The sequence below is a fragment of the Salmo salar genome, chromosome 13, assembly GCF_965601325.2.
Source record: "Salmo salar chromosome 13, fSalSal1, whole genome shotgun sequence".
NCBI classification, from domain to species: domain Eukaryota; kingdom Metazoa; phylum Chordata; class Actinopteri; order Salmoniformes; family Salmonidae; genus Salmo; species Salmo salar.
This window is the reverse complement of record NC_138303.1, coordinates 49,139,818-49,166,054: the sequence shown is the minus strand read 5'-3', so window position 1 is coordinate 49,166,054 and position 26,237 is coordinate 49,139,818. Positions and strand designations below refer to the sequence as shown.

General features: G+C 43.1%; 1 protein-coding gene across 5 annotated transcripts in view; it reads right to left on the bottom strand.

Annotated features, from left to right (window-relative positions):
- LOC106566948 (tyrosine-protein phosphatase non-receptor type 11) overlaps positions 1 to 15,563 on the bottom strand; it is a 104,308-nt gene extending 88,745 nt beyond the window's left edge. For 2 of the 5 annotated variants that reach the window (XM_014135627.3, XM_014135629.3), the window contains exon 1: positions 15,268 to 15,561. In XM_014135627.3, the coding sequence (XP_013991102.1) occupies positions 15,268 to 15,281 (14 nt within the window). In that variant the 5' untranslated portion in view covers positions 15,282 to 15,561. Of the gene's footprint in view, positions 1 to 10,537; positions 10,698 to 15,267 lie in introns of all 5 variants that reach the window. The other 3 variants (XM_045693339.2, XM_045693337.2, XM_014135628.3) reach the window with 3 other exon arrangements.
- Positions 15,564 to 26,237: the final 10,674 nt, after the last annotated feature.

The following is a 26,237-nucleotide window of genomic DNA, read 5'->3' as shown; positions in this document are numbered from 1 at the left end:
TAGCAGAGGTAACTCTGGGTCTTTCTTTCCTGTGGCGGTCCTCATGAGAGCCAGTTTCATCATTGCGCTTGATGGTTATTGAGACTGCACTTGAAGAAACTTTCAAAGTTCTTGAATTGTTCCAGATTGACTGACCATGTCTTAAAGTAATGATGGACTGTCATTTCTCTTTGCTTATTTGAGCTGTTCTTGCCATAATATTGACTTGGTCTTTTACCAAATAGGACTATCATCTGTATACCATCCCTACCTTGTCACAACACAACTGATTGGCCCAAACGCATTAAGAAGAAATTCTACAAATTACCAAGGCACACCTATTCATTGAAATGCATTCCAGGTGACTACCTCATGAAGCTGGTTGAGAGAATGCCAAGACTGTGCAAGTTGTCATCAAGGCAAAGGGTGGCTACTTTGAAGAATATAAAATATATATTTGTTTAAAATATTTGTTTAACACTTTTTTGATTACTACATGAGTCCATGTCTGTTGTTTCATAGTTTTGATGTATTCACTATTATTCTACAATGTAGAAAATAGTAAAAATAAAGAAAACCCTTGAATGAGTAGGTGTGTGCAAACTTTTGACTGGTACGGTATAATAGAAATATGGGTACATTTGTGGACAAAATTCTTACTTACTCAACCTATTTGTGCGTCTAACTTTCTCACTCATCATTATTTACTATTCATTCAGGATTTTTCGTAATCATGGAAGCATCCACATTAATGTGAAAGTCTTTAGGAAGATATTATATTCTTATTTACAATAAAAGTGACTCCAAAATGACACAATACATTATTTACCATTCATTTCTATTGGGCACAAAATAATCTGAACCACAACCAAAACAAACATCAGATGCATCCAACAAATTTGTCACAAGCTTAACCTCTATGGGCTAGGTGGGACGCTTATATGACTATTTTACACCATTTTTAAAGACAAGACTCTCCTTTATCTATCCACACTGTCCGATTTCAAAAAGGCTTTACAACGAAAGCAAAACATTAGATTGTCAGAGTACCCAGCCAGAAATAATCAGACACCCATTTTTCAAGCTAGCATATGTCACAAAAACCAAAACCACAGCTAAATGCAGCACTAACCTTTGATGATCTTCATCAGATGACAACCCTAGGACATTATGTTATACAATACATGCATGTTTTGTTCAATCAAGTTCATATTTATATCAAAAACCAGCTTTTTACATTAGCATGTGACTAGCATTCCCACCGAACACTGCCGGTGAATTTACTAAATTACTCACGATAAACGTTCACAAAAAACATAACAATTATTTTAACCTGTTAGGGCTAGGGGGCAGTATTGGCACGGCTGGATAAAAAACGTACCCGATTTAATCTGGTTACCACTCCTACCCAGTAACTAGAATATGCATATACTTATTACATATGGATAGAAAACACCCTAAAGTTTCTAAAACTGTTTGAACGGTGTCTGTGAGTATAACAGAACTCATTTGGCAGGCAAAAACCTGACAAGGTTTCAGGCAGGAAGTGGCCTGTCTGACAAGGTGTCGTTCTTCTTGTCTCTGTTTATTGAAGAGTGAGGATCTTAGCTGTCCCGTGACACTTCCTACGGCTGCCATAGGGTCTCAGAAGGCGGCAAAAAGCGGAATCGTGGCTTTGCAGGCTCTGGCTGAAAAAAAGTAGCGCGTTTGGGTAGTGGCTGGTTACAGTACTGTGAGACTCAGGCTCGTGCCCGCGTCGACCGAAAGCTTTGTTTACTTTCCTCAGTTTAGCTAAATGGACATTCCCGGTCCGAATATTATCGCTTTTTTACGAGAAAAATGGCATAAAAATGGATTTTAAACAGCGGTTGACATGCTTCGAAGTACGGTAATGGAATATTTAGATTTTTTTTGTCACGAATTGCGCCATGCGCGCGACCCTGATTTACCATTTCAGATAGTGTCTGGGACGCACGAACAAAACGCCGCTATTCGGATATAACGATGGATTATTTTGGACCAAACCAACATTTGTTATTGAAGTAGCAGTCCTGGGAGTGCATTCTGACGAAGACAACAAAAGGTAATCAAACTTTTATAATAGTAAATATGATTATGGTGAGTGCTAAACTTGCCGGGTATCTAAATAGCTAGCCCGTGATGCCTGGGCTATGTACTTAGAATATTGCAAAATGTGCTTTCACCAAAAAGCTATTTTAAAATCGGACATATCGAGTGCATAGAGGAGGTCTGTATCTATAATTCTTAAAATAATTGTTATGCTTTTTGTGAACGTTTATCGTGAGTAATTTAGTAAAATGTTAGCGAATTCCTCCGGAAGTTTGCGGGGGGTATGCTAGTTCTGAACGTCACATGCTAATGTAAAAAGCTGGTTTTTGATATAAATATGAACTTGATTGAACAAAACATGCATGTATTGTATAACATAATGTCCTAGGGTTGTCATCTGATGAAGATCATCAAAGGTTAGTACTGCATTTAGCTGTCTTCTGGGTTTTTGTGACATTATATGCTAGCTTGAAAAATGGGTGTCTGATTATTTCTGGCTTGGTACTCTGCTGACATAATCTAATGTTTTGCTTTCGTTGTAAAGCCTTTTTGAAATTGGACAGTGTGGTTAGATTAACGAGAGTCTTGTCTTTAAATAGCTGTAAAATAGTCATATGTTTGAGAAATTGAAGTAATAGGATTTTTAAGGTTTTGAAAATCGCGCCACAGGCTTCAAGTGGCTGTTACGTAGGTGGGACGAATTCGTCCCGCCTAGCCCATAGAGGTTAAGAATTATAGATACAGAACTCCTCTATGCACTCGCTATGTCCGATTTTAAAATAGCTTTTCGGTGAAAGCACATTTTGCAATATTCTCAGTAGATAGCCCGGCATCACAGGGCTAGCTATTTAGACACCCAGCAAGTTTAGCATTCACCAAAGTCAGATTTACTATAAGAAAAATGTTATTACCTTTGCTGTCTTCGTCAGAATGCACTCCCAGGACTTCTACTTCAATAACAAATGTTGGTTTGGTCCCAAATAATCCATTGTTATATCCAAATAGCGGCGTTTTGTTTGTGCGTTCAAGACACTATCCAAAAGGGTAAAGAAGGGTTACGAGCACGGCGCATTTCGTGACAAAAAAATTCTAAATATTCCATTACCGTACTTCGAAGCATGTCAACCGCTGTTTAAAATCAATTTTTATGCCATTTGTCTCGTAAAAAAGCGATAATATTCCAACCGGGAAATCGTTTTTCATTACAAAGAGAGTGAAAGTAAAAGCATGCTATCCCCTCATGCACGAGCCTCAGTCTAATGGCCCTCTGATAGAGCACTTGCCAAATGCGCTAATGTGTTTCAGCCTGGGGATGGAATTACATCGTTCAGCTTTTTCCCGCCTTCTGAGAGCCCATGGGAGCCGTAGGAAGTGTCACGTCATGCCAGAGATCCCCTGTATTTGTTAGAGATGATCAAGGAGGGCAAGAAATTGTCAGACAGGCCACTTCCTGTAAGGAATCTTCTCAGGTTTTGGCCTGCCAAATGAGTTCTGTTATACTCACAGACACCATTCAAACAGTTTTAGAAACTTTAGGGTGTTTTCTATCCAAAGCCGATAATTATATGCATATTCTAGTTACTGGGCAGGAGTAGTAACCAGATTAAATCGGGTACGTTTTTTATCCGGCCGTGCAAATACTGCCCCCTAGCCCCAACAGGTTAATGTAGTCATTGTGTGCAATGAAAATGGGACCAAATACTTAACTTTTTACTACTTTAATACACATAAGTGAATTTATCCCAATAATTTTGGTCCCCTAAAATGGGGGGACTATGTACAAAAAGTGGTGTAATTTCTAATAGGTTTACCCGATATGGATGAAAATACCCTCAAATTAAAGCTGACAGTCTGCACCTTAACCTCAGTCAAACTTCCGGCGCCGACAGAGATGGCCACCTCGCGTTGCGTTCCTAGGAAACTATGCGGTATTTGGTTTTTTTATGTGTTATTTCTTACATTGTTACCCCAGGTAATCTTAGGTTTTATTACATAGTCGGGAGGAACTATTGGATATAAGAGCAACGTCAACATTACGACCAGGAATATGACTTTCCCGAAGCGGATCCTCTGTTTTGCCCACCACCCAGGACAATGGATCGGATCCCAGCCGGCGACCCAAAACAACGACGGCGTAGAAGGGGCAGACGGAGCGGTCTTCTGGTCAGGCTCCGTAGACGGGCACATCGCACACCGCTCCCGAGCATACTACTCGCCAATGACCAGTCTCTTGACAACAAGGTAGACGAAATCCGTGCAAGGGTAGCCTTCCAGAGAGACATCACAGACTATAACGTTCTTTGTTTCACGGAAACATGGCTCACTCGAGACACGCTATCGGAGTCGGTACAGCCAGCTGGTTTCTTCACGCATCGCGCCGACAGAAACAAGCATCTCTCTGGTAAGAAGAAGGGCGGGGGTGTATGCCTTATGATTAACGAGACGTGGTGTGATCATAACAACATACAGAAACTCAAGTCCTTCTGTTCACCTGACTTAGAATTCCTCACAATCAAATGCCGACCGCATTGTCTACCAAGAGAATTCTCTTCGAATATAATCACAGTCGCATATATCCCCCCCAAGCAGACACATCAACGGCCCTGAACGAACTTCATTTGACTGTACGTAAACTGGAAACCACATATCCTGAGGCTGCATTTATTGTAGCTGGATATTTTAACAAGGCTAATCTGAAAACAAGGCTCCCCAAATTCTACCAGCATATCGGTTGCGCTACCAGGGCTGGCAAAACCCTAGATCATTGTTGTTCTAACTTCCGTGACGCATATTTCTGTCCCTCCCCCGCCCTCCTTTCGGAAAAGCTGACCACGACTCCATTTTGTTGCTTCCAGTCTATAGACACAAACTAAAACAGGAAGCTCCCGCGCTCAGGTCTCTTCAACGCTGGTCCGACCAATCGGATTCAACGCTTCAAGATTGCTTTGATCACGTGGACTGGGATATGTTCCGCATTGCGGCGAACAACAACACTGATGAATACGCTGATTCGGTGAGCAGGTTTATTAGCAAGTGCATCGGCGATGTCGTACCCACAGCGTCTATTAAAACATTCCCAAACCAGAAACCGTGGATTGATGGCAGCATTCGCGCAAAACTGAAAGCGCGAACCACTGCTTTTAATCAGGGCAAGGTGACCGGAAACATGACCGAATACAAACAGTGTAGCTATTCCCCCTGCAAGGCAATCAAACAAGCTAAGCGTCAGTATAGAGACAAAGTAGAGTCACAATTCAACGGCTCAGACACGAGAGGCATGTGGCTGGGTCTACAGTCAATCACGGACTATAAAAGGAAAACCAGCCCCGTCGCGGACCAGGATGTCTTGCTCCCAGACAGACTAAACAACTTCTTTGCTCGCTTTGTGGACAATACAGTGCCACTGACACGGCCCGCTACCAAAACCTGCGGGCTCTCCTTCACTGCAGCCGACGTGAGCAAATCATTTAAACGTGTCAACCCTCGCAAGGCTGCAGGCCCAGATGGCATGCCCAGCCGCGTCCTCAGAGCATGCGCAGACCAGCTGGCTGGTGTGTTTACGGACATATTCAATCAATCCTTATCCCAGGCCACCATTGTTCCTGTTCCCAAGAAAGCTAAGGTAACTGCTAAGGTAACTGAGCTAAATGACTACCGCCCCGTAGCACTCACTTCCGTCATCATGAAGTGCTTTGAGAGACTAGTCAAGGAGACTAATCACCTCCACCTTACCTGTCATCCTAGACCCACTCCAATTTGCTTACCGCCCCAATAGGTCCACAGACGACGCAATCGCAATCACACTGCCCTAACCCATCTGGACAAGAGGAATACCTATGTGAGAATGCTATTCATCGACTACAGCTCAGCATTTAACACCATAGTACCCTCCAAACTCGTCATTAAGCTCGAGACCCTGGGTCTCGACCCCGCCCTGTGCAACTGGGTAACTGGATAATGTAGGGTATGTAATGTAGGGTATGTAATGTTTACATACCCTACATTACTCATCTCATATGTATATTAGACTTCCTGACAGGCCGCCCCCAGGCGGTGAGGGTAGGAAACAACATCTCCACCCTGCTGATCCTCAACACTGGGGCACCACAAGGGTGCGTTCTCAGCCCTCTCCTGTACTCCCTGTTCACCCACGACTGCGTGGCCATGCACGCCTCCAACTCAATCATCAAGTTTGCAGACGACACTAAAGTGGTAAGCTTGATTACCAACAACGACGAGACGGCCTACAGGGAAGAGGTGAGGGCCCTCGGAGTGTGGTGTCAGGAAAATAACCTCACACTCAACGTCAACAAAACAAAGGAGATGATCGTGGACTTCAGGAAACAGCAGAGGGAGCACCCCCTATCCACATCGACGGGACAGTAGTGGAGAGGGTAGAAAGTTTTAAGTTCCTCGGCGTACACATCACGGACAAACTGAAATGGTCCAACCACACAGACAGCGTGATGAAGAAGGCACAGCAGCGCCTCTTCAACCTCAGGAGGCTGAAGAAATTCGGCTTGTCACCAAAAACACTCACAAACTTTTACAGATACACAATCGAGAGCATCCTGTCGGGCTGTATCACCGCCTGGTATGGCAACTGCTCCGCCCACAACCGTAAGGCTCTCCAGAGGGTAGTGAGGTCTGCCCAACGCATCACTGGGGGCAAACTACCTGCCCTCCAGGACACCTACACCACCCGATGTCACAGGAAGGCCAAAAAGATCATCAAGGACAGCAACCACCGGAACCACTGCCTGTTCACCCCACTATCATCCAGAAGGCGAGGTCAGTACTGGTGCATCAAAGCAGGGACCAAGAGACTGAAAAACAGCTTCTATCTCAAGGCCATGAGAGTGTTAAACAGCCATCACTAACATTGAGTGGCTGCTGCCAACATACTGACTCATCTCTAGCCACTTTAATAATGGAAAAATTGATGTAATAAATGTATCACTAGCCACTTTAAACAATGCCACTTCATCTAATGTTTACATACCCTACATTACTCATCTCATATGTATATTGTCTCTCCACACGAACGTGACATACATACTGTACTCTATACCATCTACTGCATCTTGCCATCTTGATGTAATGTATCACTAGCCACTTTAAACAATGGCACTTTTATATGTTTACATATCCTACATTACTCATCTCATATGTATACACTGTACTCTATACCATCTACTGCATCTTGCCATCTTGATGTAATGCATCACTAGCCACATTAAACAATGCCACTTTTATATGTTTACATATCCTACATTACTCATCTCATATGTATATACTGTACCCTATACCATCCACTGCATCTTGCCTATGCCGTTCTAAACCATCACTCATTCATATATATTTTTATGTACATATTCTTATTCATTCCTTTACACTTGTGTGTATAAGGTAATTGTTGTGAAATTGTTATGTTAGATTACTCGTTGGATATTACTGCATTGTCGGAACTAGAAGCACAAGCATTTCGCTACACTCGCATTAACATCTGCTAACCATGTGGATGTGACAAATAACATTTGATTTGATTTGTATCATTTAATATCCAAAGTGCAACCAAAAAATTGCCACTGTCCCATTACTTTTGGAGCTCACTGTATATCCTCCAAATGCCACCGCTGCCACCAGTTGATACTTGCACTATGGTTAAGAGCAACATTCTATGGACATATATGACATTCTGTGGTGCTGCCATCTTGAATACACAGTCTCATGGGTTTTATTGTGTGTTGACTGGGGTCCCGTAGACTACTGTAGACCTTGGATTGTTGACTGGGGTGCAGATTAGATTTAATATTGTTGTTTTCACGGGCCTTGGAAAAACATTTCTCTACCAATCGGAAAAGAATACCATGTGTTACTATTGTAATCCCAGACAAGCTGTTTTTTAAGTCACACCAGCACTGCTTTCACTCATGTCATCTGATGAAACAATGGCAGCCCACTCAGACCATTCAGTCTTTGAAACTGTTCACCATTGTTCTATAATAACAACCAGCAAACAACATTACTTGCATCTTTTATGCACAGCTTATACAACAGTTTTAGTGAATCACATAGTAGCACTACACATGCAACAATGTTCAAAGAGCTTTGTTTTGTTTGCTTTGAAATTGGAACAAACACCTGACAAAGTGCCTGACACTTAAACACAAGCAAAATATCTTTGTGCCGATTGCAGGTCAAAGGACAACAGAGAGCGGTCAGTATCACTTTCTGTTTTGGGTTCTAGTCTATCTAGACTGCAACCCTCACCTCAACACTAAACACACACTAACAAACAAATGCACGCACACACACACACACACACCTGCCTGCCTGCTAATGAAGATCAGACAGGAGGTCACCCACTGTTCGACCCCTGACCCCCTCAATGGAACAAATAGCACCGCTCACCAATTACTGCACATAATCCTTCCCTCTCTTTCTCTCTCTCTCCCTGGCCTGACCTGGCCTGGGAGGGATCACACGGCCCAGGTCTGTCCCCACACACTTGGCAGTTCAGCAGGGTCAATCCCCTCAAGAAGCCCTAACACCAAATGTCCGCCAACAAGCACACCCACCCAGCACTACGCAGTCCACTCCAGCCAGATCCTCCAAAATGCACACAAAGTCATGAACTATCAACCATTGAAGCGTGAGACTAACTTAACCTAGTGCATTGCACTAGAAACACAACAATAGCAACTTACTGGTAAGACCCAATGCATGTGGGGGAAAAAAATAGATTTTAATGTCAGGAAGGTTTTTTTCCCCTCCCTCACCATTCTGATTGGAGCTTGTCAGAGCCCCCTGGTTCAGTTCCCTCAGAGTTTAGTAATCCAGCCCTTACACGGTTACACAAGGAGGGGAAGGGAGGGAGGAACGAGGGGGAAGGTGCTACCGCTGTGGGTTGGAGCGAGAGAGGCGGGGGCGTTTAATCTGGGATTTGGATGAGTGCGAGCGGCCCTGATAGTACGAGACAGGGGCTCCTATCGGCTTCGGAGCGGCTATCAGGCTGTCCCTCGGGACTTACATGATGCGGCACCGTCGACATGCCAACCAAAGACTCCAACTCCTACTAATGCCTTCCTTCCTTGAAGAACAGTGGTTGCCAGTTCCCAAAGCAAGGCCGATTGAAAGGCCCAGTCAACATGCGCAGTTAGACATTACTGACCACCGAGCCTAGTAAGGATGTACAACATAGAAAACTATTCTAGGTCTCTCTGTATGTTCACTAGTAGCATATTGGAGTTTATGTTGCTGTTATGTGGGAGATCATGTTGAACATAAAGTACTATTGGATATAGTAGCCGATAGTAGCTGGCCTACATGAGTTAGGTCCAACACCTTAGTTCCGGCATTTCCAAATGATGCTGATGGGGGGGAAAAAAGTATTACACTGCAACACAATATTAAATGCATTTTCATCACAAAAATGATATCTGAAATAGGGAACAGTGAAACAAATGGAACCTATTTCAAAATTATCTACAAATGAATCAGATCAGGTACATGATTAATGTCTGAAATTAGACATGCCAATGATTGTACTCTCTTTTGCATTCTCTTTGAGCATTGCAAGATACAGGACTATTTAAGTTTGAGAGGAATAAGCAATTGCTACTGCATGTCAACCAAGACATGGTGGATGATCAAAGATAAACATGACCAGGACAAGGACAAAACCAAACGTTTTAAATTCTAACATAAAGATACCCTCAGCTTTCAATGCTCAGCTATGCCATTTACTTGTCCAATTATAAAGAAGATACTGTACATTAAGTATATAAGTCACACTGAAGTCAAGAAACTAGCAGACTTTCCCCACAAAGCTCATGTCACTAGCAGCATGTGCCCAGATATGAAACCATGAGGCCAGGCCAGCTATTAAGAGTTCCCCTCATAAGCTTCCTGCTTATGCCTGATCCAGTCCCAGGGGTCCTATTCAATCTGCCATGAATACGCTAATGGTTAACAAGACATGAAGCCTGCAGGTTCCTCTATGGCCTTTCATTGGCACATGGAGAGACATAACATATTATAAGCATTGTTCTAAGACATTACAAAGGCTCATTCATGCTTATAACAAGTTACAAGGAATTATACCTGGATATTTTATGTAAAATGTTACTATGGCATTCAGTTAAAAAACAATACACCTGTGGTAAGAATGGACACCAGAATGGGATTTTTTTGGTCAAACTTTGAATTGGCTGGTTATTGTGTCAGTCTGGGGCCAATGTGTTTGCCCTTTTTCTTTTTCTTTGTGCAGAGTTTAATGATTAACTGGTAGTGTCCATGCTAGCCACATCTCTCACTGAGAAATCCCTTTTTGCAAATAGATTAGCTTGAACAGATGTGCGCCACCAAAATGGAGACCCTTGTTTGTCATTTTCTTTATGAATATATTTAACATATTAAGACCACTTGACTTACTGTACTATGAATTCGACAAGTAAAAAAACAAACATTTGCAGTATAGAAATACCTGAAGTAGGCCCTTTCTGTGGTGTCCTCGTGTTACAAATATCATCCTCATCTCTCTTTATATCCTCACAGAACACGACTGCAGGAGTGACGCAGGGCTTTCCAAGAATTTCCTTTGACAACTACCAGGCCCTTCAATTCCCCGTATCAGGCATGGAGCACTGGCCGAAAGAGAGTGCGAGAGAGAGAGAGAATAGTTTTGAGCACAAAATCCAGAGTCACTGCGCCAGAACCAGTGTTTCTCAATGTGCCTGATGCGAAACTGTCAATGAGAGACTGGTATAAGACATAAAGACATACAGAGAGGGAGAGAGCAAAAGGTAGAGTGACAGATGGAAGGGAGAGCAACACAGTCAAAAAGCCATGGCTCAGCGGGCGAACACAGCACAGAGCACAGCGCTAGCTTGCACAGACAGACAGGGGAAACAGAGGCCCCATGTGCATACAGCACGCCGGCTCTCTCTCCTCTTACATAATGTCTCAAGATCAGTACAGCCTGGGCTATTTAAAGCACTGGCTAGGCCTGGCGACAATAAGGTGATATACTTAGTGCCCCCAACGCTGCATGAAAGCTCCGTTAGGGCTATATCGGTCATGTTACTGGTATTTTTAGAACAGCTGATGATCCTGCGGTATTTACCTGCAGTGCAAACCCACCCTCAGCGGCTAGATGCCCCACATCACTATGTAGTCAGCTAGCGGTTAGCAGCTAACTTAGCGCTTTCAAGTTGCACATGAAATGTGTATATGAAGGTATGCATATGGACTAGCCCCCTCTGTTTTGAGGGGATGGCTAACTATTCTGCCTTTTTGTGTGCAATGATATTGAACATCTGGGTAAGAGGGCTTTTAGATTTAATGGGCAATCCATTTAAATTGCATGAGCACAGGCTATGCACACAGTTTGAAGAGAGAGCAAGCCGTGCTACTCTGGTTACATGGAGCTACAGGTTCAACTGTGGCCAGACAAGGAGTGTAGCATTGGTGGTTTAATATAACCATTACACATTGTCTGTGATATTTAACCCATTTTGAGAGTGTTGCGCTAACTTCATTAATTTGATGATGGAAAAACCTAACTTCCCAAATCTTGGATAACATAAGAACAATTAGCATTATCAATGCAATTTTTTTGAAGCAAGATGTTGATCAATCATAATTCAGAAGAAAGCAGGTATGAAAAACTGATAAAGCTTGGACAGCTATATCCTCTTCAAAATGTGACTTTAGCAACTGGTAGCTAAAATGCATGTTATTGTAGTTTAAATTGGTGAAATATTATGAAGCCAGAAATGTGCACATTTAAAGGGATAGTTAACCCAAATCAAAGTTTATCAGACATTTTCATACTTCAAGCTTGTGAGCTACCCCTTTAAATGGCATCAGTTAGTCATTAGCCAGTAGCAGTATCTTTGATCTAAACGTGTTGCCTTTATCTCCACACACACCCATGTGGAAAGTCCAAGAATTAAAAAAAATAGCATTAGTCTGTGAATCATACAGCTACAAATAACAGAAGAAACATATTTCATAACTCCCATAACATCCCAAATAACAGAAGAAACATATTTCATAAATCCCAAAATATCCTAGAACGAACCAACCAACAAAATGACAAACTGGCGGATACATTTGAGAGTGCTGTGGTTATGCATCAAACAGGTGCTGGAAATGACATCAAAATGTGATAACCTAAATCAAACACAGCTGGAGGGAAGATGAAAGGATTTGATTGCATTGGTAATTATAGTATGGCTATAACAGCTCTTATTGTGAATTCCTGGAAATTTTGGATGGGCTATCTTACATCTCCACATTGGCCTGTTGTTTTCCTGAGTGCTTATCGACTCCGGATGACTCACTGTTTCCCACAGTTTCAATCAGTTTCAGTGAAAGACGAGGCTCGTTCCACAAACAAAAGAGCCAAAAGAGATTTCCAATACTGGAAAACTTGGAACCGTTTTATTTGAAGAGCACCAGGATGGACCGGCAAAACGTTATAGGTATGAGAACTCCTGCTTTAGCTAACAATGTTAAATTGGTATGACATTTGCAACTCCATTGTGATAGGCATCATGTCAAGCTTATTACAGTGTTATTGTGGCAATGTGCAAGCCAATCTCCAGTAACGTGTTACTGAATGATGAAAGAAGGGGGACACACACGGTTGTCGAAATGTTGTGAATTTTGGTGCAGGGAATAAATCACTCAGGAGCAGCATTATATACAGCACCGATTTTAGAACGTTTTGCATGCGCCTTACTCAAAACGATGCCCTTCATTGAACTGTCACTAATAGTTATGAAGTACTTTGCATTTGATGATAAAAGGCAAAACACACTTACTATTAATTATTGGTTGATCTGAAGTAAAAACTGACAGACTCAAATGTTTGACTGCTAAATGGTAAGTTCAGAAGCAGACGGTCTTTCCAAGATGGCACCCAGACTATTGTTCAGATGAATGTGTCAGGAACTGTTCCCCTGTGGCTCACAGGAGCAGGAAGTACTGAACCACAGACTAAACAGAACAGATGACAAAGGATGGAAACAAACACCCACTAACCAACTAGGTTGTCACGATACCAGCATTGTGATACTCAGAAATATCATGGCATTAAAACAAAACATGAAGCACACTTAATTTATTGAGTGTCACATTTTCTTATTTGCCAAGCTATTAAGGACTAAAGCGATTGGTCTGCTTTATGTTTTCCTTTCTTTGCCATGGAAAATAAAAGTTTAATAGTATTGTGATACTGGTATCATGACAACCCTATAATCAACAAACTCCAATTCAATACTACTACTGTTTCACCTACCAACGTCATATAATCATGTCTCCCAAGCATGAACCTACATGTAGGCTATCGTTTGTCCATTGTAAAGGCTTGACACAAACTCACTGAGAACCTAAAAAGACACGTTAGAAAGTTCTCGGGGAACGAGCCAAGATGTTTATTTCACAACAAGTCCTTTGTGATGCACAGAGACTAACACCAGATCCAGGCAGTATTAATGATGCAAAGCTGTTATTTTTGCCAAACTGCGACATGGATGAATTACACCCCTTTGTTCTCAAGAAACAGAAATATATGTCTTTGGACCGCATTGCTAAACGACATTGTTGTTATCTAACATCCATTAATTTGTTCGCACAGCTTTGCTTCTACAGTGGAAATCCCGTTTGGAAACTTTAATGTGATGCATCTCTCTCATTTAGAGCGAACTCATATAGGGGTGTCTGTGTACACTGTCAACTCTTAGATTGCTGACATGGTCAATTTTTATGTTATTTTGTGTACTGTAGACTTATCTCCACTTGCAGGTACTTGCAGCCCCCCACCTTTAGACTACATGTCAAAAAAGTGTTTACATAACTACAGTATACAGCTGGACAGGTAGGATTACACTTACACACTTACCAGAAAAGCATAATATGTATGGTGGTTTGAACTAGTACATAAAGATAAATGTATTGATTGAAATGGCAATCAATAGCCTTTGCTGAACTCAATTACAAACTGCAGTTGTAATTGAACAATTTACGGTTGAGCTACAATTTTTTGTGGCGGTTATGCCTGCCTAAAACAAGTAATGGATAGCATAGGCCTACCTAAACCGCATGATGATTATTTTACTATTGTTTTATGAGACTGACACTAGGCTAAATCTGAAAATGACTTATTTACTGGGTGAAAACTATCTTATCTCCTACTGATATGACGGGACACACTTCAGTTGATAACTTAATTGTAAATGTGTAATATTGACCAGTCCTGTTCAGATTACAAAAAATCAGTGAATGAAATACCTCACTGAACAAACATACCAAACATCATAATTTAAATCAAGGCCTATCTGTAAATTCCTAACAGTATGCTGTGCTCTAATGGTTCAACAATAATATAAAATCTAAATGTGAAGACTAATTAATTAAGTTTCTCAAACATCATAGAGAAATACTGTGTAAAACAACCACGTGTCAACTAAGGCAGTAATGTAAACTAGTCTACAGTAGCCTCCCAAATAGTTAATAGTGGTTACTTGTTTTAGGTTTACAAATCATTCAAATGTTTGTTATAACAGGTTTTAACCACATTGAGGTAAAAATGCAACACGTATTTCTGATGTAACCAAACCAAAGTGTAATTCATTTGTGGCCTATCCTATTGTTTCTAAATACAACAAATAGCCAGCTCAATTCAACCTACATTTGAACAAGTATGTTGCATTCCAACTACAAATACAGAGCTTGCATTCTGCACAAGCCAAACCGTGGACCTTGATATCATAGCTCAGCTCCTGGTGGTTTCCTGCACAGCAGAGAGAGAGAGAGAGAGAGAACTAGTGTGCTATAGCAAATAAGACCCTCCTGGTTTTCAAATGAACAGTTGTCGCTTTATATCAATCTATATTCAACGGCACAGGAGTTTTGCCATGTCCCATAGCCTTACACGCGTAAACTAGCCTATAACCTAACTGTCTATGACAATGTTATTGTAACTCTGAATTTACAGTCAGTAACTTGTGTCATACCAAATACAAGATGCCGACAAAGCAAAAACAATACCACTAATTGAAGCAACCATTGTGGGTTTTGTGCGTTTTAATGGGTCAAACGTCAACCTGCAAGTCCAACATGTCCTGGAATATGTCGTGATACGCTGTTATAATGGGTGAAAGGACTATTCCCGGTTCGTTCCATTGGTTTCGATAAAGCCAGTCTTACCTGCGAGACGTCATAGCAGTCTTAGAAAGCTGTCGTCGAATGAGAAGGGAAAGTCAAATAAAGCAAGCCTTCCCTTTACGGCTTCGCGGTGTAGCTGTTGGAGAGCATGCAATGGGCAGAGCGTTTGTTGAACAAGGTTCAACTCCAAAGACAATATCACCGGTTACCCCGCCTCCAAAGCCCACTGTCAGGGATACTCATTCTACTACGGGTCGGTGTGGCTAACACAAAGACTGAAGTGTGTCGTTTTTTTAAAAATTGTTCCGTGTCCGTAATATCCACTTGGTTCATGTCAGATCGCTTACAGGTGGAATAGCAGAACAATGACGAACAGACTGGTGCATGCGTGTAGAGGCCTAGCCTATTGACTATCAAACGTTTGTCTGTATTATATAATCGAATTCAATATTATATAGCCTCGAAAACCAAAAGGGGAGGGCAAGCAAATTAAAGACAATTTTATATCATCTCAATCGTGACCTACTTATCACTACATGGGACCTCAAATCATATTAGTGCAGTTCATGCGAAGGTAACTAGTTGAAATAACAATCTGTATCCTAAATGCTGCCAATTTTCGTATTCAAATGCATGATTACACAAGTCTTGATAAGAAAATAGCCCTCCACGAACTCCCTTTCGAGTTATTAATAGCAACAATGCAAGGATAATGGCAAATCTATTTAAATCTTCTGCCTGCCTCTGTCCACTTCGTCTTACAATGGCATGAACGCAAGTTATAGGTTGCAGAGAGAGAGAGAGGGAGAGAAGCACAGAAACAGAGGGAGAAAAAATAACATAGACAGATGTAGAGAGAGAAAGGGGAGAGGGGGAAGAGACCAAGAGAGAGGACAAGAAAAAAACACAGGGGTGAGAGAGTGTAATGTTTACTGTTAATTTTTATTGTTTATTTCACTTTTGTATATTATCTACTTCACTTGCTTTGGCAATGTTAACATATGTTTCCCATGCCAATAAAGCCCCTTGAATTGAATTGAATTGAATTGAGAGACAGGGAGAGAGAGATACTGTAGAAACAGAGAAAGAGAGAGAGTTCACAAACACAAACAAGACACCACAGAGCCCCAGGACAGCAACACAATTAGACCCAACCAAATCATGAGAAAACAAAAAGATAATTACTTGACACATTGGAAAGAATTAACCAAAAAAAAACAGAGCAAACTAGAATGCTATTTGGCCCTAAACAGAGAGTACACAGTGGCAGAATACCTGCCCACTGACTGACCCAAACTTAAGGAAAGCTTTGACTATGTACAGACTCAGTGAGCATAGCCTTGCTATTGAGAAAGGCCGCCGTAGGCAGACCTGGCTCTCAAGAGAAGACAGGCTATGTGCACACTGCCCGCAAAATGAGGTGGAAACTGAGCTGCACTTCCTAACCTCCTGCCAAATGTATGACCATATTAGAGACACATATTTCCCTCAGATTACACAGATCCACAAAGAATTCGAAAACAAACCTGATTTTGATAAACTCCCATATCTACTGGGTGAAATACCACAGTGTGCCATCACAGCAGCAAGATGTGTGACCTGTTGCCACAAGAAAAGGGCAACCAATGAAGAACAAACACCATTGTAAATACAACCCATATTTATGTTTATTTATTTTCTCTTTTGTAATTTAACCATTTGCACATCTTGTTACACTGTATACATACATAATTACATTTGTAATGTTGTTATTCCTTTGGAACTTCTATGAGTGTAATGTTTACTGTTCATTTTTATAGTTTATTTCACTTTTGTATATTATCCACTTCACTTGCTTTGGCAATGTTAACATATGTTTCCCATGCCAATAAAGCCCCTTGAATTGAATTGAGAGAGAGTGCTCCTCAGTCAGAGCGAAAGGCATCTCAGTCAGTGCTTCCATGGCTGCAGCAGCATTGACGTCACCGGCCTGTGTGGTTATCAACAGAGGTTAATCTGCCGGGGAATGGGGTTATGCAATTGTCTGAAGCCACAGGGCTTTCTCTCATTTATGGATTTGCTTTGCACTGATATATGCCGAACAAAACTATAAACGCAACATGCAAAATTTTGAACGATTTTACTGAGTTACAGTCCATAAAAGGAAATCAGTCAATTTAAATACATTAATTAGGCCATAATCTATGGATTTCACATGACTGGGCAGGGGCACAGCCATGGGTGGGTCTGGGAGGGCATAGGCCCACCCACTGGGGAGCCAGGCCTAGCAAATCAGAATTAGTTTTTCCCCACAAAATGGCTTTATAACTGACAGAAATACTCCTCAGCACCCCCTTAGATGATCCCTCAGGTGATGAAGCAGGTGTGGAGGTCCTGTGTTGGCGTGGTTACATGTGGTCTGCGGTTGTGAGGCCGGTTGGACGCACTGACAAATTCTCTAAAATGACGTTGGAGGCGGCATATGGTAGAGAAATTAACATTCAATTTTCTGGCATCCGCTCTGGTGGACATTCCTGCATTCCAATTGCACGCTCCCATTTTCATTTACTGTTCCATATTTCATTTAACTAATATTGGTGTCATATTTATGCATTTGGTCTTGTGTCTTGTACAGAATACTATCGTAGTAGCAGTCAGATATTTACAATGTTCCATGAATACTAGGCTAGTTTTTTGCAACGAAGCTAGCTAGCTACCTACCTACCTAGATGATATTAGCAACCTACCCTTATTTTACCAGAGCCTCTTCTCCTTCAGCCGGTGGAGGTCTATATTTAATCCTTTATAATGTCTGCCAACTATATGAATGAGGTGAAATGTATTTCAATTCATAGTGTCATAATGCACTAACTTTTGACATGTTCTGTTGCACATTCAAAGCCAAATTAACTAATTGCAGTATCCATAATCAAGAATGAATAAGCGTATTTATTTGACAAGAATGCACCTAGTCAATCACATCAAAAACCTGAACTCCAATAAATTACATTGTTTTAAAGAAATCGAAGTAATAAACAACGCATAAATATGTATTTTATACTGTACATAACATAAAGACATCTGACTTGAAGTATTAATCAATGCCACAAACCTCGGACACTAAAGAGCACCATATTAATTATTATCACTATCTGAGAACTAACAGATTTTCAATTTTTTGGAAAATGTTCTGCTTTTCCATTTTAGGAATTAGACAAGCACAAATAACTGTCACGACTTCCACCGAAGTCGGCTCCTCTCCTTGTTCGGGCGGCGTTCGGCAATCGACGTCACCGGCTTTCTAGCCATCTCCGCTCCATTTCTCATATTCCATTGGTTTTGTCTTGTTCCATTACACACCTGGTTTTCCTTCCATAATTACTGCATGTATTTAGTCCTCTGTTCCCCTCCATGTCTTTGTGTGTAATTGTTTGTTTTGATATTGAAGGGCGCTTTACTTTTGCTATGTTCCGTGTTTTTGGCACGTTATTGTTTTTATGTGCTGTCATTTTTGGAACGGAATTAAAGTGCGCCTGTTCGCTACACTCTGCTCTCTTGCACCTGACTTCGCCTCCCGTACACATCCTTGACAGAATTACACACCAAACTATGGAGTCAGCAGGAGCAGGGATCCAGGTTAGAGGAGTCGAGGAGCGCGTCCAGGAACATTCTGCTATGTTACATCATCTTGGTGCCATGATGGATCGCGTTGCCCAGACTATGGACCGCTGGGAGAGACAGGAAGTCTACCCAGTGCCTTGACCAGGGCAACCGGGGTTACCTCTACCCGTCCGGTCCGGAACCAGTCCCAGTGGGATGCGTCTCTCCCTTCCCAGGGAATATGATGGGACGGCAGCACAGTGCCAGGGATTCCTGCTACAACTGGACCTCTACCTGGCCACTGTGCACCCAGCTCCCTCGGAAAGGGAGAGAGTGGCTGCCCTCATCTCATCCCTCTCAGGGAGAGCTCTGGAGTGGGCAAACGCCGTGTGGGAAGAGGAAGACGCGGCGTTGGACCACTTTGGGGAGTTCACCCGTCGCTTCCGGGCTGTCTTTGACCATCCACCCGAAGGTAGAGCGGTGGGGGACTGGCTCTTTCATTTGAGGCAGGGGACGAGGAGCGCCATGGAATTCGCCCTGGAATTCCGGACCTTGGCAGCCGGAGCAGGCTGGAACGACAGGGCCCTCATCGACTACTATCGGTGCAGCCTGCGCGAGGACGTCCGACGTGAGCTGGCCTGCAGGGATGCCACCATCTCCTTCGACCAACTGGTGGATTTGTCCATCCGGTTGGATAACCTGCTGGTCATCCGCGGATGTCCAGAGGGGGCTCTGTCGGTGCCATCTTCCAGTATCCCCGCTCCGGTGCCCATGAAGTTGGGAGGGGCTGTGCTTAGGGAGACTGGAGGAAGAGCCATCACATGCACCATCTGTGGCCGCAGAGGGCACACTGCTGGTCGGTGCCGTGACGGTTCCTCTGGAAGTAGAGGCAACAGGCAGGGCACTCTGGCGTCACCCCAGGTGAGTCGCACCACACTCATCCAGAGTCCTCTGTTGACCACCTGTTTGTACCTGTTTGTTTCCCTGATATTCCCCCGCATTCCCAGCATAAGGCGCTTGTTGATTCAGGCGCAGCTGGGAATTTTATCAACAGAGCGTTAGCCCTTAGTTTAGGGATCCCCATTATTCCTGTAGTTAGACCTTTCCCGGTTCATGCTCTGGATAGTCGACCATTAGGGTCCGGGCTAATCAGGGAAGTCACCATCTCCTTGGGCATGGTGACGCAGGGGGGTCACGAGGAGAGAATCAGCCTCTTCCTCATTGACTCTCCTACTAGGCCTTCCCTGGTTAGCTCAGCATAACCCCACTACCTCCTGGCAACAGAGGGCTCTCACGGGGTGGTCGCGAGTGTGCTCGGGGAGGTGTGTAGGGGTTTCCGCATCCCCCCAGAATATGCCGATTTGGCTTTTGCCTTCTGTAAAAAGAAGGCGACTCAATTACCACCTCATCGACGGGGGGATTGTGTGATAAATCTCCTGGTAGACGCTGCGCTTCCCAGGAGTCACGTGTATCCCCTGTCTCAAGCGGAGACGGTGGCTATGGAGACATATGTCTCTGAATCCCTGCGTCAGGGGTACATTCGGTCATCTACTTCACTCGCATCCTCGAGTTTCTTTTTTGTGAAGAAGAAGGATGGAGGTCTACACCAGTGCATTGATTATAGAGGTCTAAATCAAATCACAGTGAGGTACAGTTACCCACTACCTCTTGTCGCCACGGCGATTGAATCAATGCATGGGGCGCGCTTCTTCACAAAACTGGACCTCAGGAGCACGTATAACTTCGTGCGTATCCGGGAGGGGGACGAGTGGAAGACAGCGTTTAGTACCACCTCAGGGGATTATGAGAATAAAGTTTGGTACTCACCAAACTCAGATTTACTATAAGAAAAATTGGATTACCTTTGCTGTTCTTCGTCAGAATGCACTCCCAGGACTTCTACTTCAACAACAAATGTTGGTTTGGTTCCAAATAATCCATAGTTATATCCAAATAGCGGCGTTTTGTTTGTGCGTTCAAGACACTATCCGAAGGGTAACGAACGGTGACGCGCCCGGCGCGTATCGTGACAAAAAATGTCAAAATATTCCATTACCGTACTTCGAAGCATGTCAAACGCTGTTTAAAATCAATTTTTATGCGATTTTTCTCGTAAAATAGCGATAATATTCTGACCGGGAGAAGTTGTTTTCGTTCAAAGACTCAAAGAAGAAAATGGACTCTTCACGTGCACGCGCACACCCATCTCATTGTTCTCAGATCGACCACTTACCAAATGCGCTACTGTTTTTCAGCCAGTAACTGCAGAGTCATGATTCAACGTTCTGGCGCCTTCTGAGAGCCTATGGGAGCCTTAGAAAATGTCACGTTACAGCAGAGATCCTTTGTTTTGGATAGAGATGACAAAGAAGGCCAAGAAATGGTCAGAGAGGGCGCTTCCTGTTTGGAATCTTCTCAGGTTTTGGCCTGCCATATGAGTTCTGTTATACTCACAGACACCATTCAAACAGTTTTAGAAACATTAGGGTGTTTTCTATCCAAATCAAACAATTATATGCATATTCTAGTCACTGGGCAGGAGTAGTAACCAGATTAAATCGGGTACGTTTTTTATCCGGCCGTGCAAATACTGCCCCCTATCCCCAACAGGTTAGAGTGCGCCTGTTCACTACACTCTGCTCTCCTGCACCTGACTTCGCCTCCCGTACACATCCTTGACAATAACACAACATGTAAAACGTCATATTGTGATTTTGGGTGGCTGAGTTACAAATTGAGAAACAACTGGATGCGTAAGGTAGGTTTAATATAAAATACTACAGTGGCTTGCAAAAGTATTCACCCCCTTGTAATTTTTCCTAATTTGTTGCCTTACAACCTAAAATTAAAATAGTTTTTTGGGGGTTTGTATCATTTGATTTACACAACATGCCTACCACTTTGAAGATGCAAAATATTTATTATTGTGAAACAAGCAAGAAAATGAAAACTTGAGCGTGCATAACTATTCACCCCCCCAAGTAAATACTTTGTAAAGCCAGCTTTTGCAGCAATTACAGCTGCAAGTCTCTTGGGGTATGTCTCTATAAGTTTGGCACATCTAGCCACTGGAAGTTTTGCCCATTCTTAAAGGCAAAACTGCTCCAGCTCCTTCAGGTTGGATGGGTTCCGCTGGTGTACAGCAATCTTTAAGTCATACCACAGATTCTCAATTGGATTGAGGTCTGGTCCTTGACTGGGCCATTCCAAGACATGTAAATGTTTCCCCTTAAACCACTCGAGTGTTGCTTTAGCAGTATGCTTAGGGTCATTGTCCTGCTGGAAGGTGAACCTCCTTCCCAGTCTCAAATCTCTGGAAGACTGAAACAGGTTTCCCTCAAGAATTTCCCTGTATTTAGCACCATCCATCATTCCTTCAATTCTGACCAGTTTCCAAGTCCCTGCTGATGAAAAACATCCCCACAGCATGATGCTGCCACCACCATGCTTCACTGTGGGGATGGTATTCTCAGGGTGATGAGTGGTGTTGGGTTCACGCCAGACATATCGTTTTCCTTGGTGGCCAAAAAGCTCAATTTTAGTCTCATCTGACCAGAGTATCTTCTTCCATATGTTTGGGGAGTCTTCTTTTAGCGAACACCAAACGTGCTTGCTTATTTTTTTCTTTAAGCAATGGCTTTTTTCTGGCCACTCTTCCATAAAGTCCAGCTCTGTGGAGTGTATGGCTTAAGTGGTCCTATGGACAGACACTCCAATCTCCACTGTGGAGCTTTGCAGCTCCTTCGGGGTTATCTTTGCTCTCTTTGTTGCCTCTCTGATTAATGCCCTCCTTACATGGTCTGTGAGTTTTGGTGGGCGGCCCTCACTTGGCAGGTTTGTGTGTGGTGCCATATTTTTTCAATTTTTTAATAATGGATTTAATGGTGCTCCGTGGGATGTTCAAAGTTTTGGATATTTTTTTAGAACCCAACCCTGATCTGAACTTCTCCACAACTTTGTCCCCGACCTGTTTGGAGAGCTCCTTGGTCTTCATAGTGCCGCTTGCTTGGTGGTGCCACTTGCTTAGTGGTGTTGCAGACTCTGGGGCCTTTCTGAACAGCTGTGTATATATACTGAGATCATGTGACAGATCACGTGACACTTATATTGCACACAGGTGGACTTTATTTGAAATAATTATGTGACTTCTGATTTAGGGGCTTCATAGCAAACAGGGTGAATACATATGCACACACCACTTTTCCGTTTAATATTTTTTTGAATTTATTGAAACAAGCTATTTTTTTCATTTCACTTCACCAATTTGGACTATTTTCTGTATGTCCGTTACATGAAATCCAAATAAAAACGCATTCAAATTGCAGGTTGTAATGCAACAAAATAGGAAAAACACCAAGGGGGATGAATACTTTTGCAAGGCACTGTAGGTTAACTCCAGCAGAATTAGAAACACATTTAACAGACTCAAAAGAAGGCTGACATGCCTAAGAGAGAACAGTCTATGACCTGGGTGACTGGAATCTTTGACAATTTGTTGGGTCTGACACCGCCTAGTATATAGGTCCTGGATGTCAGGAAGCTTGGCCCCAGTGATGTACTGGGCTGTACGCACTACCATCTGTAACGCCTTATGGTCAGATGCCGAGCAGTTGCCATACCAGGCAGTGATGCAACCGGTCAGGATGCTCTCGATGGTGCAGCTGTAGAACTGGGGGGACCCATGCCAAGTCTTTTCAGTCTCCTGAGGGGGAAAATATGTTGTCGTTCCCTCTTCACAACTGTCTTGGTGGGTTTGGACCATGATAGTTCGTTGGTGATGTGGACATCAAGGAATTTGAAACTCTCGACCCGCTCCACTTCAGCCCCGTTGATGTTAATGGGGGCCTGTTCGGCCCTCCTTTTCTTGTAGTCCACTATCAGCTTCTTTGTCTTGCTCACATTGAGGGAGAGGTTGTTGTCCTGGCACCACACTGCCAAGTCTCTGACCTCCTCCCTATAGGCTGTCTCATTGTTGTCGGTGATCTGGCCTACCACTGTTGTGTCGTCAACAAACTTAATGATGGTGTTGGAGTCGTGTTTGGCCATGCAGTCATGGGTGAACAGGGAGTACAGGAGGGAACTGAGTACACACCCCTGAGGGGCTCCAGTGTTGAGGATCAGCGTGGCAGACGTGTTGTTTCCTATCCTTACCACCTGGGAGCGGCCCTTCAGGAAGTCCAGAATCCAGTTGCAGAAGGGGGTGTTTAGTCCCAGGGTCCTTAGCTCAGTGATGAGCTTTGTGAGCACTATGGTGTTGAACATAGGAGTTCCTTTTGTCCAGGTGAGAAAGGGCAGTGTCGAGTGTGATTGAGATTGCATCATCTGTGGATCTGTTAGGGTGGTATGCAAATTGGAGTGGGTCTAGGGTGTCTGGCATAATGGTGTTGGTGTGAGCCATGACCAGCCTTTCAAAGCACTTCATGGCTACCGACATGAGCGCTACGGGGCTGTAATCATTTGGTCAGGTTACCTTTGCTTTCTTGGACACAGAGACTATGGTAGTCTGTTTGAAGCATTTAGGTGTTACAGAATCAGTCAAGGAGAGGTTGAAAATGTCATTGAAGACTCTTGCCAGTTGTTCCGCGCATACTTTGAGTACACATCCTGGTAATTCGTCTGGCCCCGCAGCTTTTTGAATGTTGACCTGTTTAAAGGTCTTGCTCACATCAGCTACAGATAATGTGATCATACAGTCGTCCAGAGCAGCTGGTGCTCTCATGCATGCTTCAGTGTTGCTTGCCGTACGGTCACTGTGGAGACGATGTCGTCGATGCACTTATTGATGAAGCTGGTGACTGAGGTGGTATACTCCTCAATGCCATTGGATGAATCCCGGAACATATTCCAATCTGTGCTACCAAAACAGTCCTGTAGCGTAGCATCTGTGTCATCTGACAACTTCTGTATTGAGCGAGTGACTGGTACGTCCTGCGTTAGTTTTTGCTTGTAAGCAGGAATCAGGAGGATAGAATTATGGTCAGATTTGCCAAATGGAGGGCGAGGGAGAGCTTTTTATGCATTTCTCTGTCTGGAGTAAAGGTGGTCTAGAGTTTTTTCCCCTCTGGTTGCACATGTGACATGTTGGTAGAAATGAGGTAAAACGGATTTAAGTTTGCCTGCATTAAAGTCCCCGGCCACTAGGAGCACCGCTTCTGGATGAGCATTTTCTTGTTTGCTTATGACCTTATACAGCTTGTTGAGTGCGGTCTTAGTGCCATCATCGGTTTGTGGCGGTAAATAGACGGCTACGAATAATATAGATGAGAACTCTCTTGGTAGGTAGTGTGGTCTACAGCTTATCATGAGGTATTCTACCTTAAGCGAGCAATATCTCGAGACAACAGGTCCATGTTGCTGCTGTCAATTATGTGCAGCACATTTACCCCTGCATTCAGTCTGAACCCCAAAAGGAGGAAAGCATTACACTGGTTTGTGGTGCTCGCTCCCATGAGCGGCGCCGCTGGCTCGGCTCATGAGGCGCCAAAAGATGAAATTAGCTGGAGTCTAGAGCGCCCACCACAAATGGTTGACTAATGAGAAGAGTTAATCTTGTCAACCAATCAAACAATGTTTTAATGACAACATTCGAGCTGTCAACAACCGGGACTACTGGTCACTACACATGGTATGTTGATTTCCTCGCAGTGTGTGAGCGCCTTTAAACGTGTTACAGAGCCTAAATGTTATCAAACCAGGAGAAGAAGGAAGCAGCATAGGGAAAATAGGTGAAGGTAGGGTGGGTTTATAGAGATTTCCAAAGAGTCCGAAGTTGAGGGACCATGAGACATAAAAGGCAAAGTGTGGAATAAGATAGCTGGAGTAGCGGGAGGGATGGTTGGCCATGGAATAAACATAAACATAAAATGGGGTGCTGGAGTGCTTCTGCACCCCTTTTATGTTGTTGTCACAAATATCCGTCCCATGTCCAGTCATACTCGGGGTCTCAGTGTGTTTCCCTCGACGTCATTCAAATCGTGGTCATCGAGTGTCTGTGAATCACAACATTAAAGACGATGAGTGATCACAGCATTTCCACAGATTGAACCATACACAATACAACTTAATCATTGAGGTCAGGATTTTGTTGTTAACCTCTATGGGCTAGGTGGGACGCTTGCGTCACCTACGTAACAGCCACTGCCAGCCTGTGGCGCGATTTTCAAAACCTTAAAAATCCTATTACTTCAATTTCTCAAACATATGACTATTTTACAGCCATTTAAAGACAAGACTCTCGTTAATCTAACCACACTGTCCGATTTCAAAAAGGCTTTACAACGAAAGCAAAACATTAGATTATGTCAGCAGAGTACCAAGCCAGAAATAATCAGACACCCATTTTTCAAGCCAGCATATAATGTCACCAAAACCCAGAAGACAGCTAAATGCAGCACTCACCTTTGATGATCTTCATCAGATGACAACCCTAGGAC